Genomic DNA, 16697 nt, shown 5'->3' with positions numbered 1-16697 from the left:
TGTCAGTGTAAATATTCTCATCACAAACAGTACTTATACCGCTGTGATCTTGGTTGTCTCAGCTCTCAGAAGGCAAGGTCAGCCCTCCCCAGGACTAACCTAACAATTCACGATGATCTAGTTCAATGAACCTACAAAAAAAGGATTCAGATTGCCCAGTAAATGCTCAGGTGTGATCAAAGCTAGATAGTGAGATGGCTCTGGCTTATGGCTAACATTAGTGTTATGCTCACTGCACCATTATGTGATCATTTGTGTGTCTGCAATATAAATATGATCATTCTTTTAAGTCAACACACAAGCTCCCTCTAGAATTCCGAGGTTAATCCCATTTACAAATCTCTCCACCAACATTACGAGAATTTTTACCGGATTTTTCTTTTGTTTGCAATGGATTGGGCAGATATACTGCACTTACATTTTTATAACCCTATATCTGCAATTATACCAGCAAAACACTTGTTGGCAGTGTGGTATCTATGCCACTGTGTTGAGTTTCTTTGCCACTTACAACAAACAATGACAACTGCCTTTGAGTGGGTCACGTCTTGGTGAACAGCAGTACTTTTACTGAAAATATTCCAAAGCAGATGAGAGCAAAGACCAACTAATTGTCTGGCCACTAAGAGACATGGACGAGGAAATGTGACCGATCACAAAATGTTGCGGTTTGTGTTGCCACAACGCTTAGCTACACTCCTGGGGAGCTGCATGTCAGGCTATGGAGTATGGTACCTGGCCTTTAGAATACTTCAGCTCCTTGTTTTGGTTTTACAGCGAGCAAACTCCATTCTGATCAGTCTTGTTTAGAGCAGCAGCTGTTTCCCAGTGTACACTACCTACACAGCAGTAATCCAACAACTTAAAAGTCCAAAGCTAAAAGAGAATATTAGATTTCTATTGGTCAGGAGAACAAAATGCAACATCAAATCAAATGATTGCTCACATTTCATTGGATGAATAAACAGGCAATAGACAAAAAAAAACAACAAAATAAATAAGTGCACCTTTACAGATTCCATGAAATAATTCTAATATTTCCTTAACGTGAAGAATTTCCTTTTTGAAACAGGATTTTTTGAGGCACAAATTTAGACAGGGAATAATCCATCTTAACTGAGACGCAACAGGCTATTAATTATGGACCAAGAGGCTGTTTGACTTTGTACTGTGGACCAGTGCAGAAAGGTGACCCAGACCTCCAGTTTCTAACACCAGCTTTCTATTAAATATGATAGCTGAAGATGAGATAACCCTGATGCCGAGAGCAGCACTCCTCAAATAAATAAACTTCTAAGTCCAAACAGAGATTCACAAAGACCACATTTATTATGTAGTCAACAGAATCAAATCCAGGTGTAGGGCATTCTGCAAACAAAGTTGTTAGCAAAATCCTCAGAGCCACTACAAACAGTCTGAACATTCACAGCCTGAAACGTGAGGCTCAAAAGACCCGTGTTACCTTTACAGTCCAGATCTAACCCGGTGTGCTTCGAATCAGATCAGGCCTTTTAGAGACGACTGAATCGACTCCATAGCAACAAATGCACCAGCACACAACTACACCCTTCACTGCTGGGATTTAATACTGGTCTTTAGCCTCACTTCACATTGACCTTGTAGGCACTTTTAAGAGTAGCCACCGTGCACAAGGGTTGAGGAAGAGATAGACACATAAAGCAGCAGCAGAGGGAAAGAAGGCAAACAGAAAGTAGAAAGGGAGGCAGAGACTGGCTGCAAGCATCAGAGAGAGGGAGGGAGACTTAAGTGCTCTCAGAGGAGCAGACTGTGGTTAAGGATTATTAAATGGGATCAATAACTAACAAGGCCTATGCCTGCACACACACACACACACACACACACACCCTCTTTCTCTCTGCCCCCTCCTCTGGCCTACCCCTCTCTCCCAACACTTTACATGTACACTGCTCATCTCAGATTTTCTGGGACCTGTCTTCCTATTCACATTTTAAAATGTTTATCAGATTTTTCCCAGTGCTCTCATCTTGTTTTACGGGTGCTCTCCATTTCACCATTTCCAATAAATTCAGCCTCTCCATTCAGTCATTCTTTGCACCAACTACCAATTTCCAGCCACTTGTTTGTATTACTCCATAATTTTCCCACAATGCCTGTAACTTCAGATTTACTGATATGGGTCAGCAAAATTGACAGCTTCTGGTATTCAGGGTAAAAAGCCCTCAGGGAAAGCACGTACATCAGCATCCTAGAAGTCACTTTCTATATTTCTAAACTGTTTTCTCAATTATGCTGCAATGACAAACGTAATCTCTGGCTGGATTATGTTCAGAGGCAACATCTTTCTGAACAAAATGAAGTGGTACATTTAAGTAGAGTATTGTTTTACTAGGTTTCAATGCAGATAAAATGTGTTGTGTCTCACCGGGGACCTTTTCCATATTAGGATCAGATCTTGGTCTGGTTAATGTATAAAAAGCCCAACATATAGATCCTCCTCTATCATTGCTCCTCATTCCGTGTCTCTTCTTCCAATCCCTGCAGGTTTTAATTCGGACAGAACCTGTTGTCAAAAAGTTGGTCTACACTGACACCCCCCCCACACACACACACCCCTCCCTTCTACAAACAAATGGGGACAGCAAAGAGGGGGTGAAAGTGACTGAAATCTCTGCAGTGGAGAGATAGGGGGTGAACAACAAAAGGAGAGAACATGGCTGTGTCAATGGATGAATGAATGATAGACAGGGAGAGGAAAGAGAAAAGAGAGAGGGAAGCCAAATATGCTGCTGTGGGGTGATAGTGCCAGGAGAATGGGACTGGGGGTGCCGAGGGGGGGAAAATAGAGGAGAAATGAGCAAGAACAAGGGGAGAAGGATGCTGGACCTATTGCATTATAATGGACAAGAAGGAAGAAAAAGCCTGAGAATGAGGGGGGATGATGGAAGAAGACACGACAGTACAATATGTGAGATAACACACAAGAAATTTTCTCTGACAAGATAACAAACATGAACACATAACGCAGACTTACAAAAGCTTGTTCATGTGTACTTTGCCTTTGCACCACCACAACAGTTTTATTTGGGGTTTCTCCTGTGCATGGCTACATTAAAGGACGTTTTCTCTCTTTTACTTACATTTTCATCCTCGCTGTAAATTGGATAAGAAAATTGATACCACTCACGTGTTTGTATGCTAAAACCAAACCTACAGAAAACAGCTGATCAGCGTAGTATAAACAAATAAACCAAACAGCCTGTTTCAAAATCTAAAACTTGTGTTCTTATTCTTAAACCAAAAGAAAGAAAATAAGGCAGCACTTGTACATCTCTGCATGCACATCAGTTACCCTATAACTTTGCCAATTTGTGCATGTTTTAGCTTTGCCTTACTCCTGATGCTGGTATGTTTTCAATCATTTGGTTGCAAGTACTAACAATGGCAGCTGTGCAATTCATCAGAGAGAGATGTTTACTACTGCAAACTCAAAGTCAACTGTTTCTGACACATTGCCAGGAGAGAAACTCATCACGGGGCCCCCCAGCAGCCTAGACCTATAGTAGCATAACTAAGGGAAGGCTCAGGGTCACATGATGCAGCCCTAACTATAAGCTTTATGAAAAAGTAAAGTCTTAAGTCTAATCTTAAAGGTAGAGAGGGTGTCTGCCTCCCAAACAGACTGGGAGCTGTTAGCTAAAGGCTCTGCCTCCCATTCAACGTCTGTGGACTCTAGGAACCACAAGCAGACCTGCACAAGATTACATACAAGGATATTCATGCACAAAAATATCAGGTTTAAACATAGTACTGAGTTATTAAAAAAACTTCAGAGTTGAGGGGGAGAAGCTCTTGCCAACACAAAAGGGTTAAAGTAGGAGAGAAGATATTGTACGAGTGAAAAAAGTGAACAAAAGAATGTGACTGAAAGGTAAGCAGCATGAGGGGAAAAAAGAACAAAATACAGAAAAGGAAAACAGAGGAATGGAAACAGTGCGTGGGAGAAGAGACAAGAGACACAGCAGATATGCAGCATGTTTTTTGAGGATGGAGAGAAAAGTGATGTGACAAAAAGTCTGGAAAAATGAAAAGAATTAGTTGCGGTGTGTGGAGAGGGGATGACAGAGGAGATATGAGAGACAGAGGCACTTCGGGGGTGTGTGGATTGCTCACACTCTCACAAGGCTGCATGTCAGAGATATCACAACAAAAGAACGCCCAGCAGATTAAAATTAATATAATTATCATGTCAGTTATTAATACAAAAGCTTCTATAGTGCAGACTGGATTAGCCCACAGGTCACTGACGCAGAGCATTGTTAAGAAGGAGTACAAACACACGTGTGCACAGTGTGAGGACACAAACACACACACACACACACACACATACAACAGTCAATCAAAGCTAGACTTCCTTCTCCACCACCACCACCACAAACACACACTAAACCAGTTAGTTAATATTCCAGAATGAAACCAGCTCTAAAATAGAAACAGAGTACATGTCATGCTCACTCTGTTGCTTTGGGCGTGGATTTAAATTCCTAATCCACACATACACATATATACACAAGAAAAAGAGCCGGATAAAGTGGCACAGGGCAATCTGTCATGGCTGGCTAGCTGGTCACATGAGGTTAATAGATTCCCCTCTATCTCACATCCCCCTCAGCAGTCCTCACCACCACCATCATCATCATCATCATCAGCCATCTTACCATACTGGCATATCATCAGCAATAATCTCAAAACAGACAAAATATGGGAGTGCTCTATTAACCGTGACCTGAAAACCGGTGGTACAGCTTTTACATCCAAATGAGCTTAATTTTCTTTGCAGCGCCAATAGCTATGAAGCAGAAACACACACACACACACACACACACACAGCAATGTCAGTCCATCTGCAAAGTCAGTCTCACTGTAACAGGGTTCATGTGTATCGATTTTAAATTTCCTCAATACCCCATAATATAGTTGCATTATGTAGCTGGAATACCTGAACGCAGGATGAAAGTTAAAATGTCTCTTCTGTTATATTCCTGTATCGTGAGCCTTTACTAAAACACTGATATTCTGTGATTGCTTCCCAAGAAATAACCATGTCTCTTTTCCTCTGATTTTCCAGGAATCCCATGACCAGTGAGACCTCAGTAGGCAGGGAATAATAATGAAAGTATACCGACTGTGGAGGAATGTCATAATTCATGTTAAAGCCTAGTGTGAACTGGTGGAAACTGTCAGCTCTGGGCTAAATTATCTCATCCCTTGTTATAATGAGCACAAACTGACAATCCTAATCTGCATTGCTCACACCTGAGCGAGGCTGTTGGTGCAGTGAAATCGACACACACTGACACAGGTAGACGGGTATAAAGTGGTGCCTCATCATTCAGTGCAATCATTTTCAATGGCTGTTTTCCCACGCCCCTGACATTCACATTTAAAAACAATCTTAACTACTTTGCCTTTTAAAGCTATGATGTAGAACTACAATTTGCTGAAGGTAGCAATTCAGAAGAGCCTTATGTAAAGGTTAGTTTATCACTAAATCTTCCTTTAAAAGAGAGTACAGCTGGTGGGTAAGAGAGCATGTCTGCCACCCTTTGGACAACACTTGCAACTACAACTACATTTTCTATTTCCTGTTACTTGTGAGTGGAAACTTTAAACAGCTTTTAGACATATTTATTTAAAGGCACGATGGGATAAATCTTGTAACCTGACAGCATTATTACCCAGACTGTAGCGTTTAACTACACTTTCTTCTAATAACACTTTATTTTAAACCCATTTAGGAGCTATATGAAGTATTTAAACAACTGATAATGGTCTCTACCATACGGTACCAATACATGGACTTTAATATATGGACAAACTGCAGTTTAAGACCATAGAATAATCATAGAATAATAAAGTATTTACATAAAGATTTTTTTTGAAGACATTTCCACAAAATGCTAACTTGGAATATGTACATCATGTGACCTTGCACTAGAATAATTTGTACTTGGTTAATGGAAATGAAATCTCTCTCTCTTTTTTTTTTTTTAAACACCACAATGTGTGTAATTATACATCATTAAAGATGATTACAGCTGCTTTATACTGTGTTGGATGTTTGAGGAAGATAAAAATGTTGATATAAATACTAAAGCATTATGTACTTACATCTACATAAATTGTTAAATAAGGCAGGAGCATTACCCATCTTCAAGTAAAATCACAGACACCGTCACACACACACACACCTACCCTACCCTCTCTGATAGCAACATCCCATAAATAATGTGATACTGCCACAGCTACAGTACAGTTACCCTGGAGTCTTGTCTCAGGTGTGATGTGTGGTCTGGTGATGCCATAACATGGTAAATGACTTTAACAGAAGCAGTCATATTTTAATCCACGATAATTTGGTTAGCCGGCATGTTTGCATAATTTAATGATTAAAAAAAATGATGCCAGTCTGTCACATCCTTGTGTTACAGTGTGTTATTTGACATCTGCAGGAACAACTGGTCGTGTGAGATAATTGTAAGATGATTTTTTTTTTTTTGCCTCATGGTTTTTGTTTCTCTTCATATTGATCGCCCATGCTTTTAGAGCAAAACCAATGAATAACAATTCTATTAATAAAAATAGTTCAGAATAATTTTCACAGAATCTTACACTTTATAAAAGAGGAGATATTGTTTCCTGGTTAAATACAGGCTCAATAAAAAGCATAATAATCTTATATTCATAATGGATGGCCTTTTTTAAAACTCCTTTCCACAACTACTTGGACTTGAAAAAATACCTGAGGTCTTGTGCCATGATGAATATTGGTCACCTCCTAATGTGCTTACAAGAAGGTTTTATGATGCACCTAATGTTGTAGAAACGATGAATGTAAATGTTTAACAGAAGACAAAATACACTGCAACAAACTATTTCCAAACAGGTAATGTATTTCTATCTGCTCCCCTAGAATAAAAAAAGCTGGATATTAATAGGCTGCTCAGCAATGGGACCTGTTACTGTCACCGCTGACCCACTTATCTCCTAACAATGGCCAGACAGTGGGTGCATTCTGGTGAAGGTAGGTGTCAAGTATTGTCTGGGAGCATTTCCCCCCCCCCCACACAGTGCAAAAATCAGGCTGCTGTTTTAATCTAGGGCATTGAAAGCAGTAAATGCCAGCCATTACAGAGCAGAGGAGAAATGATCATATTATGAAATTCATATATGAAATGCAAAAACGCCTCTCTGAGAAAGAAAAGGCAAATTACTCAATTAAAATATGTGGTTTAAGTTTTAAATTATTAATTTCACTTTCATTTTTTTTGTTCTTACATTAACCAGCAATAAAAAATAATCATGTCAGAAATGTGACCTATATGTGGATGAACAGAAACGACTGCACTAAAAAGGACATACACTGGCAGTTTTCCTGGAGCTTCCGAGAAATGACCATATATGTCTCCAGAACAATAACACTCGTATTCAGTTCCGGTCAGCCTCAATAAAACAAACAAACCCAAGCCAACTGGAGATAAGACAGCGAGTCACATCCCAGCCATTAAACCATTAAAACAGGATTTTACACGTGTGCTTATGTCTTCTGTATTTTATAACCAAAAGCTTTGCCCAGACTGATGATTCATTTTCTATCCCACCTTTATTAAAAGAATCTTACATTTTCTCTCAGCAGACAGATGACCAGAGTTAAGCAGAAACATTGGACACAGAGATGCACAAGCTTTCACACACACACACACGGCATTACTGTAGATCTCAATGAACAAATCTCCACTGATCATTTAATTAAGATATGCAGGTCCTAAACACACACACACACACACTCGCAGACCCTGGGAGTCACTGTGTCTCATGCCCAGATATTGTGTCGATGCAGAGTTAGTTCACACTCTGCATCACATCAACTTGCATCAATTTCCTGGAGACTTATCCTAAATAGAGCATCTGGTCCCCATGAGGAAGGCCGAGCCCCCACACTGTTCTCATACAACTGAACTGTCATTGTTTAGGTTGGTTTGGTCAAGTCTGAATTTGTGAGCTACAATATTTAGCTATTTCAATAATTAATCCAAAACCCTTTTTCTGACTATTTGAACTGTGTCCTAGTATATGTAGCTATTTAAACTGTCCTTTTATACATCTATTTTAACAATTTATTTTTCCTAACTGTCGACCTCTTTGATTGACTGTTTCCATTATAAACAAGAGAGGGGGTGCACCCTGGACAGGTCACCAGTCTATCCCAGGGCTGACACCTACAACCAAATTTACACCTATAGGCAATACAGAGTATCCAAATAACCTAACCTGCATGTCTTTGGACTGTGGGAGAAACCTGGAGTGCACAAAGAAAACAGAACAGAACAAACAAACCAGAACATGCAAACTCCACACTAAAAGCCCTGGCCCCTGCACTGCTGTGTTGACCATCACAGCTCTAATGCAATGTGTGTGATTCCAGGAGGAAAGACAGAGTACTGCAGGGGTAGAGAAAGTGTGTTAAAGTACTCTCTTATCAGTGAGTGTGTGGTAGGCAGCCACAGGGAGGACAATGCAGCAGGGTAAATGATGGCAGTATTGATCTCTGATGCTCTTTTATAGCCCTGTCATGTCTATTTAGCACCTTGGCAACACTCGCTTTAGAGCTACATCAATACTGATCTCTGGCACTCAGCAAAAGACAGACAGAAAGAGACAGATAGAGGGACAGGGAGGACAAATAAATAGAAGGAAGTAAGTACCAACTGCAACATTAAGGACTCAAATATTTTACAGCTCTAAACTTAAAGACATAAAGTGAGTCCATATGTCCCTGAGAGACTGTTAGCTGCATGCTTACACTTTACCAGAACTCTAGCTTGCCTACTGACAAACAGGGATGCGACGATACCAAAAATTCAAGGTACGATACTGCCAAAATAAAAAGTCCACGATACAATATTTATGACAATATTACAAATAAAAAAAAATATGAAAAATTCCCCTTACTATGTAATAAATAAGTGTTTTTGTATAATGTATATAAATGTAATGGGTATCTCCCCAACCACCAGGGGCAGTAACGAGCATAGTGCTGTTTGGTACAACAGAATAAAGGGAAGAAGATGCCAAAACACTAGAACAAGCCACAAAAAAGGTGAGATTTGTGCTTTACTGGAGGTGTTTTTTCAAACTCATGAAAATGCATAGTGTACATAAACTACGACATAAAGCCATGTACCATGGTGCTAAGATATCACCTAAACATTTTCCCTAAAATCCATAAAAGAATGACTGACATTAATGCAACAGAAGTAACATCAACTTAATGTTAAAAATAATCAAGGTAGGTATGATCAACAACTTTGAAGACCCATCACAATCACACTTAAGACTTTATAAGGCCTACAATTCAAATGATATTATAAATCTCTTTAAGATGGCATTCTTGCACACAGTCATATGTTTACATTATTTTGTCCTTTTGCATTCATGCACGCTACAGTGGCTGATTGATTAACTGACACCTGGTGTTGGATAACATCCATTTGGAACAAATGGTTTTGAGATCAGCCTCCACTGAGGCTCCATTTCTGTTTGGTGAAGCAGAAAATGAACCCTGTCTGCATTATCTGATAGCCACTACGAATTGGATTTCATGTGCTGAAAACAAAACATGCCAACGTCTATTACTAATGCACTGTACTTTCATCAGCTCAAAGTTTTAATTAACTTGTTCGGATCTGTGTGAATTAATGTTCAACTACGAGCTGCTTTACTGTCTTTTGTTTGTAGATGTAAATTATACAATTCCTGTATATACATGTGTGTGTTACTGACCGGTCACAGGAGCAGGCCACCAAAACACTGAGCACGTTGTAGATGATGAAGGTGAAGATGACAGCTGTGATGGTGCCACGGGGGATGGAGTAGCTGGGATGTTTCAGATCACCTAATAGACAGGTGTAATTGATAATCATAAACAGATAATCAGGCTACACATATATTTAATAACTGTCACGCCTACCTGACATGTTAGAACCAGCCATGATGCCGGTGCAGCCGTTAAACATCACAGCAAATACGGTGGCAAAGGTCATTATCTTTCCTGTTGTATAATCCACAGTGTAGTTTGCTGTGGGAACAGAGAACAACAAATAATTCACTATGCATTTATCAACATCATCTGTCTTCTAGCAGCAAGTTTAGTCCGAGTTGTTGCTAGACGCTGCTTTGTTCACCACCAAACCACCATGTTTTACAGCATCTGAGGAAACTGTTCTCTACAAATGTTTGTGCTGTTTACAGAGCACTCCTCAATCACAGGATGTTGGATCTAACTGTAGAAGCCTAAAATCATTTTTACAGCCATTAGAGGTCCTCTGGTTTTTGTATTTGAGACAACATACCAATATTTGAGAAAATAGATATCGCTGGGATCATGAGTAACATCCCAAAAATTCAATCAGCGTTTTCTATCAATGAACAGTAACATTTTACCTGGAGTTTCTCATTGGTGCCAGGGTGCATGCCAGAGTTACAACATTTAGCTTAGCAATCATGTGTCTGGATATAAATCCCTGCACACAGAATCAAGTGCATAGGCAGTTTTCTGTGGAAATTAAAAACCACAGAATGTGTACAACATCTAATTACAGATCCATCTAAACATTTGTCTGCTGCCAAAAATGCAGGAAAAGATTATGTATTTTCAGAAAACACTGCCACCAGAGAGCCGCCGGGTCCATTATCAGCCTCTCTGGAATGTACAGTGGAATGATGTCACAAAAATATAGCACAGTTATCTGGACTCTGTGAAAGTTTTACAAATATAAAACCTCTATGATTAAAAATTCATAACAAAGAGTAAAAACCTATCTCGTCTGCTACCGAAGGAGCCTTGTAAACATTTTTACAGACATCTCTTTTATGACACATTAGGGAATTTTTTTTTTATTGCAACATTGCGTGAGGCCACTGGGAACAACCAGTAGCAAGAGTGAGACACAGCACTGGCACTGTACACAGCTCTAGCAAGTTCCCGATTTTTGCATTAGCTGACACTGCATACACGACGAGGATGAAGGTCAAGAGTGTAAAGAAGCAGGAAAGGGGAGGGGTGGGCAGAGAGGAGTGTTTTGAGTGTCATACTAATGTTCTATTGAGTTCCAGAACATGCACACTGCAACTCTGACCACATCTGACTACCAGAGCTGGTAATACAGTACATGAACCGTGAAATCTGTCACTGAGGCCATTTTTCCATTAAGCAACAATTTAATTATTAATTCATTCACACTGAATCAAGTGATTTTTTCCCCACAATAACAGGATTTTTAACAACTGTGACCCGTAAATGCTATAAGATTAAAATAAATTGGGTGGTAGAGCAATAAATTGTTTTAGGATAACAAAACAATACTGTCACTTAAAATTTCAACATCCTACACCCTTTTTGTTTCTATTAAACCAATGGCCAGGGTAGTTTTGAATTAAAAACAAAGTAAATAAGGCTGAACTAGTGATGTAGCCCAGTACTACAACCAAACCGTGGTACATTTTCAGACAGTTCAGAACACTTTTCCTTGTCTTCTACAGGGTTTTTAATCTGTAACCTATTATTTTATTAACGGACAGTATGAGCACACCCTGAGAGAAGTAATTTGTGGCTATATTCTGTTTTTGGCCCAGCCTCCTTCATCTTACCCTCCAGGTTCCCCTTCAGCGTGTTCAACTTGAAGCCAGTAAAGTTGGCTGTGGTGGGTGTTCCATTTCTGAGTGCAGCAGAGCTGGGAAGGGTGATGCTGTGAGGCCCAACAGCAAAGAAGCTGATGAAGATAGTAATGAGGACAAACATAACCACAAGGAAGATGATGAAGGTGGTTTTGGCGTAGATGTGGGCTCCAACCAGGCACACAAGCAGGCAGAGCAGGGCGATAGCGGTGGCATAAAGCAGCGACCACCAGTAGCCTGACGGCAGGACCTGGTAAAGGGTGCCCGGAGTCCCATCTATGAGTGGACAAGATGTGTGAGGCGTCCAACAGAAGGCCACAAGGGAAAAGACAAAGAAAAGGTTTTGTTAATACAGTACTTAAAAATGAGTCAACAAATATGTTCATGATCATAATGTTATAACAAAACATGAATAGGTGAAGTTTAAAACCTTTTTCACAGGAATAAACTAAAATGACTTTCCTTCAGTAAAACTGTCCTGCAACCAAAACTCACCATTTTGCATGCTTCATTTACCCAGAGTACAATGTCTGAGCTTTGCTCCAGTTTTACACCTATATAGTTGCAGCAGTGACGTGCAGTGAGGTTGACAGCTGGTGAGGCACTAACTCTTTTACTGTCAGATTTACAAATACAAATTGTCTGTTAACAGACAATGCATTATGTTTTATATCTCATATCAGCATTCTTCACACAAACGTGACCCATATTTAATTTGAGGTTAAAATTTATTCCAATTGAGCTTATTTCTAACTAGAAATTATAAAAGTTTATGGTCTTACCTTTACTTGTACACGAAATCCATTTGTTAGCTGGTATGTATTACAAACCCTTTTACCGTTCGAATCCAATATTAAAACAAATGTTCTCAATAAAGAAGATCCTTCTGGACAAAAATGTCCAGACTGTCAAAAATGTTTTGATTGAAAGTCCAGATTTGCGAATTTTCTCAGCTTGGAAAAGTAATCTTCCATTTTGATAAGGCGGTTGCAGTATATGCATTCCCTCGTCAAAAATCACTGTATATAAACAAAGCTAATATTACTCGACTTCCTCTAAAAAACACCTCAACAAATCTTATGAGAATGTAGGAATGGTTATGAAAACAAGAAACGCTGACATGTTTTCATCCAGAACGCAAAGACATGCCGATATGGAGCCATTTTACAAGCTGTTAAAATCAAACTCACCTTCTGGCACTCCGAAGGTGGCCACGATGGCCTCAACCAGACCCAGCACATACAGAGCGCTGCCGCACACATTAGCCAGGAAGAACATGATGCCGATGCTGCCACCAAACTCTGGACCCAGCGCTCGGCTGATCATGTCTGAGTGAAGTTAAGGCAAAGTACACTTGTTTTGTTGTGAAAACAAACACAAATAGTTTTTAGGACCTTGCCATCACTGACATAAAGATGTTTTCAGTGGACGCCTCTTTTATAAGTGGTTAGTTTCTGGTCAACTTAAGCTTTGCTTAGGGAAAAAAAGAAAGGAGCAGTCTGACATTTTGTAAAATTCACTTACAGTAATTTGCTTTCTTACTATGGAGGTAGATAAAAAAATAAAAAAATAAAAAAATACCACTTGTCAGATATGAAGCTACAGCCAGTAGATGGTTATCTTGGCTTTGCCTAAAGGCTGGAAACAGAAAGAAATAACAAATAAACTGTTCAAAGGTTAAATAGTGGCCTTTCTGCCAGTAAGGCCAGTTTTAATAACTGAAGCCGCTGTCTCTTGACCAGTGATGTACTGAGACAGTCGTATGCTGACGTCCTGTGATGGTGGTTTGTGTGAACAGGATACAGTAGGCTCCCCCAGCATCCAGGGCGCCATTGGTGGAGATGGCACAGACTGACAGCACGGTCATAGAGATGATGAAGTAGGCCACCAGGAACATGGCGATACTTTGGTACAATCCAGACTGTCCCACTATAAACCCTGTACAGACGAAACACAAGAACAGTAAGACAAAAAACTGAGGATCCACTGGGTGAAGGAATAAGTTTGACGTTGGCAGGAAAAGCCTGTCTGGCAGAAAGAGGAACTGAAATTTTCTTGGACAGAGCCCACAACACAGTACAGATGATGTGAGCTTTCGGTGTAGCGCAAGACCCACAATACACACTGGTTGCAGTTTATGGTGCATACATTTCTGAAAAACATCATTTAAAAAAAAAGTACACACAGTGACTCATCACAAGAGTCCAGCCTCTCAATGTAAAACTGAAATCTCCTGTTGAAAATGACTCTAGGTTCCTCTTCATGTCTTTAGTGCTTACATATGTAATTATTTGCACCAGAAAATGCCCAGTTCCTAAATAAATACTTACATTTTCAAAGAGAGGTAAACAAGAAAGAGAAATAAAGGATCTGGCTATGTACTCTATATAGCAGGTGGAGTAAAGTGTTGATCTTAAGTGGGTCAAAATTGTAAGATATAATTTTGCTCAGATTTTTAAAATTAAGAGTAAGTGACATGCAAAATGTTATTCAGACTTAGTTTAAACTCCTGAACTAATGAGAAGAGCTCCACATGATTCCTCAATCAGTTAGGAGTGAGCAGTAGAGGCAGCTTTCATATTCATGATGAAAACGATGACGAACAATGACGACTAAAGATGAGACGCTACCGATACAACATCAATGTGCAGATGTACAAAGGAAATAAAATAGCTGTTTAAAGCTAGAAAACATTTAAATAAATTGTGGGTGGTGGTAAAACAACTCCAAAAACATTCTACAAAACAGAAAAAAAGGTATTAAATCTTAGTAAAACATTATGATCTCTCCTTGTAAAAGATTAACTAGCAGTAACGTTTCAAAGCTGCACTTTAACCAACATCACTTGTATCATTCTCTGGAAGTATGTTTATACCTGTGTATACAAACAGCTAAAATTAAAACTATGACAATTAGTATGTAGTACATAGTGTATAGCCTTGAGTAGACAGTGTAGTGTGGATTTGGGATGAAGTCATGACACATCACCTGAAAGGCAACATTATTTAATTCAGTGTCTGAAGGAAGACATTTCTTAAGTTAAGTTAAAGTTAATTATTATTATTATTATTATTATTACTTAGTAACAACAATAAAATTAAGTTTGGCAACACTCTCATACATCGGCAAAAGTACCAAATGACAATATAATAAAAGCACAGGAAAAAAAACAAATAAATAAAAAAAATATAAAAACACTTTTAAAATCCTGTATAAAACCACATTATTATGTTATACAATAAATAATTATATCTAGATGATAGCATTATTATACCTATGACTATGATAGCAACAATGCAAGCCATAAGCAATAAGTATGCAAGCCAGACCTAGTTATTGCACTTTCCATAATCCATGATACCTCCCTCCATGGAACAAAACCAAGTTATTACACTCATATGTTAAGGGCAGAAACCGATGGTGTAAGAGATTTCACGGCTTGAGGATAGAAGCTATTTTTGAATCTATTAGTTCTGGATTTGATCACTTTGTACCTTTTCCCAGAGGGCAATAGGGTAAACAGCCCGTATCCAGAATGAGTATTGTATCTGGCCTTTTCTGTATAAATATCACTGAGGGGGGGGGGAAGTGGTGAGCCAATGGATTTTTCTGCTGCTCTAACCACCCGCTGTAGATCTTTCCTGTTTTCTACTGTACAGCTACTAAACCATGTGGTGCAGCAATAGGTCAGAATGCTCTCTATTGCTGATCTATAAAAGTTTATCAATGGAGTCTGGGGGAGGCGGGCGTTCCTTAGTTTTCTGAGGAAGTACAGATATTACTGTAGTCCTTACCAGCAATACTTTTATGACAAAATGTTGAACTTTAGGACAATTCCTGATACTATAGAGGCGTTATAGGCTAGAGTACGGATCAAGAGCTCAGAGTCAGTTTGACAGTTTTCTATCTGGGTGCAATTCAAGCAGCCCTCAATAAATAAAGCCTGATACACTTCCCTAATATAATATGCACAAACATGTTTTGTAACCAAACTAGTTCAACTGCTATGGGTGATTAAATCAACTAAACTCTCACATCTGCTCTTTGTAGTTAAAGTGTGGGAGAAGAGGTCAGTGTTACTTTACATCATGACAATGTTCTGCTGCTGTGACCTTTCACTGTATCTAGTTATGTACTGTATAATGACTACAACTAGCAGCATAGTTTCTTGATCTCCTTTTATCAGCAGCAGTGCTTTGGCCATGATCACAAAGAATTGGACCCAAGATCTCATCTCAAATATTCTAAGTTAGTTAGAAGGCATCAAGCACAGTTTATAAATGTATTTTTTAAATCTACGTTTTGTTTTAGCATTAACTACTATCTTAAGAAACCTTGAAAAACTTTGAAGCACAAAGTTGGTTGACTAGGATACATTAAGGGATAATAATAAATGTATAACTGATTGACTTTAAAAAGTCTTTTCATGCACACATTTAAGATGCATTTACAATAGTTTCATATCCACAATGAAACCACTGTTAATTCCTGTGTAGAGTGAAAAGTCACAGTGCAAGAATAGCAGCCTAAAGATCTACACACACCACCTACTACGTGTGTGTCCACTGCGCAGCAGCTGACATCTCACGAGACTTGGGGCCAGGGGCAGGGGCAGAGGCAGGGGCGGGCGACTTCGGTGTACAAAAGGGAGAAAAGCACACTACAGGCACAACACTCACATAAGTGATAACAAACAAGAGATGACACAGTTAAGTCTGGTTTTTGTGCTTCTCAATTGGCAGTGGTCTCTTTGTGTGCCCTGGCAGCAGAAATGTGAAACCTGGGTTTGACAGTTGATTACTAGATTCACATTAGCATTTTTCAGTTGCTCCATTCACACGGACCAAAATTACTTATTAACATGTCCTACAAGCAAAATGTCACATTTTCTTTGTATCACTAACACTGGGCTTGTTAAGTTCATCCCTTCCTGTTCATGTGTCCATTCAGCTGGACAAATTATGTCAACCTCAATTTTCAGA

At 39.2% G+C, this 16697-nt stretch overlaps 1 protein-coding gene across 1 annotated transcript in view; it reads right to left on the bottom strand.

Moving 5' to 3' along the window:
• Nucleotides 1–16697, bottom strand: part of LOC109952033 (solute carrier family 12 member 9) — a 48085-nt gene that overhangs the window by 30012 nt on the left and 1376 nt on the right. The window contains exons 2-6 of the mRNA XM_020586874.1: nucleotides 13519–13653; nucleotides 12906–13043; nucleotides 11689–11991; nucleotides 10010–10117; nucleotides 9823–9934 (exon numbers count right to left, since the gene is read on the bottom strand). Coding sequence (XP_020442530.1) covers nucleotides 9823–9934; nucleotides 10010–10117; nucleotides 11689–11991; nucleotides 12906–13043; nucleotides 13519–13653 — 796 coding nt within the window. The remainder of the gene's footprint in view (nucleotides 1–9822; nucleotides 9935–10009; nucleotides 10118–11688; nucleotides 11992–12905; nucleotides 13044–13518; nucleotides 13654–16697) is intronic.

The sequence above is a fragment of the Monopterus albus genome, unplaced genomic scaffold, assembly GCF_001952655.1.
Source record: "Monopterus albus unplaced genomic scaffold, M_albus_1.0 scaffold8.1, whole genome shotgun sequence".
NCBI classification, from domain to species: domain Eukaryota; kingdom Metazoa; phylum Chordata; class Actinopteri; order Synbranchiformes; family Synbranchidae; genus Monopterus; species Monopterus albus.
Note: the sequence above shows the minus strand (reverse complement) of the source record. Positions and strands in the feature narration are given on the sequence as shown.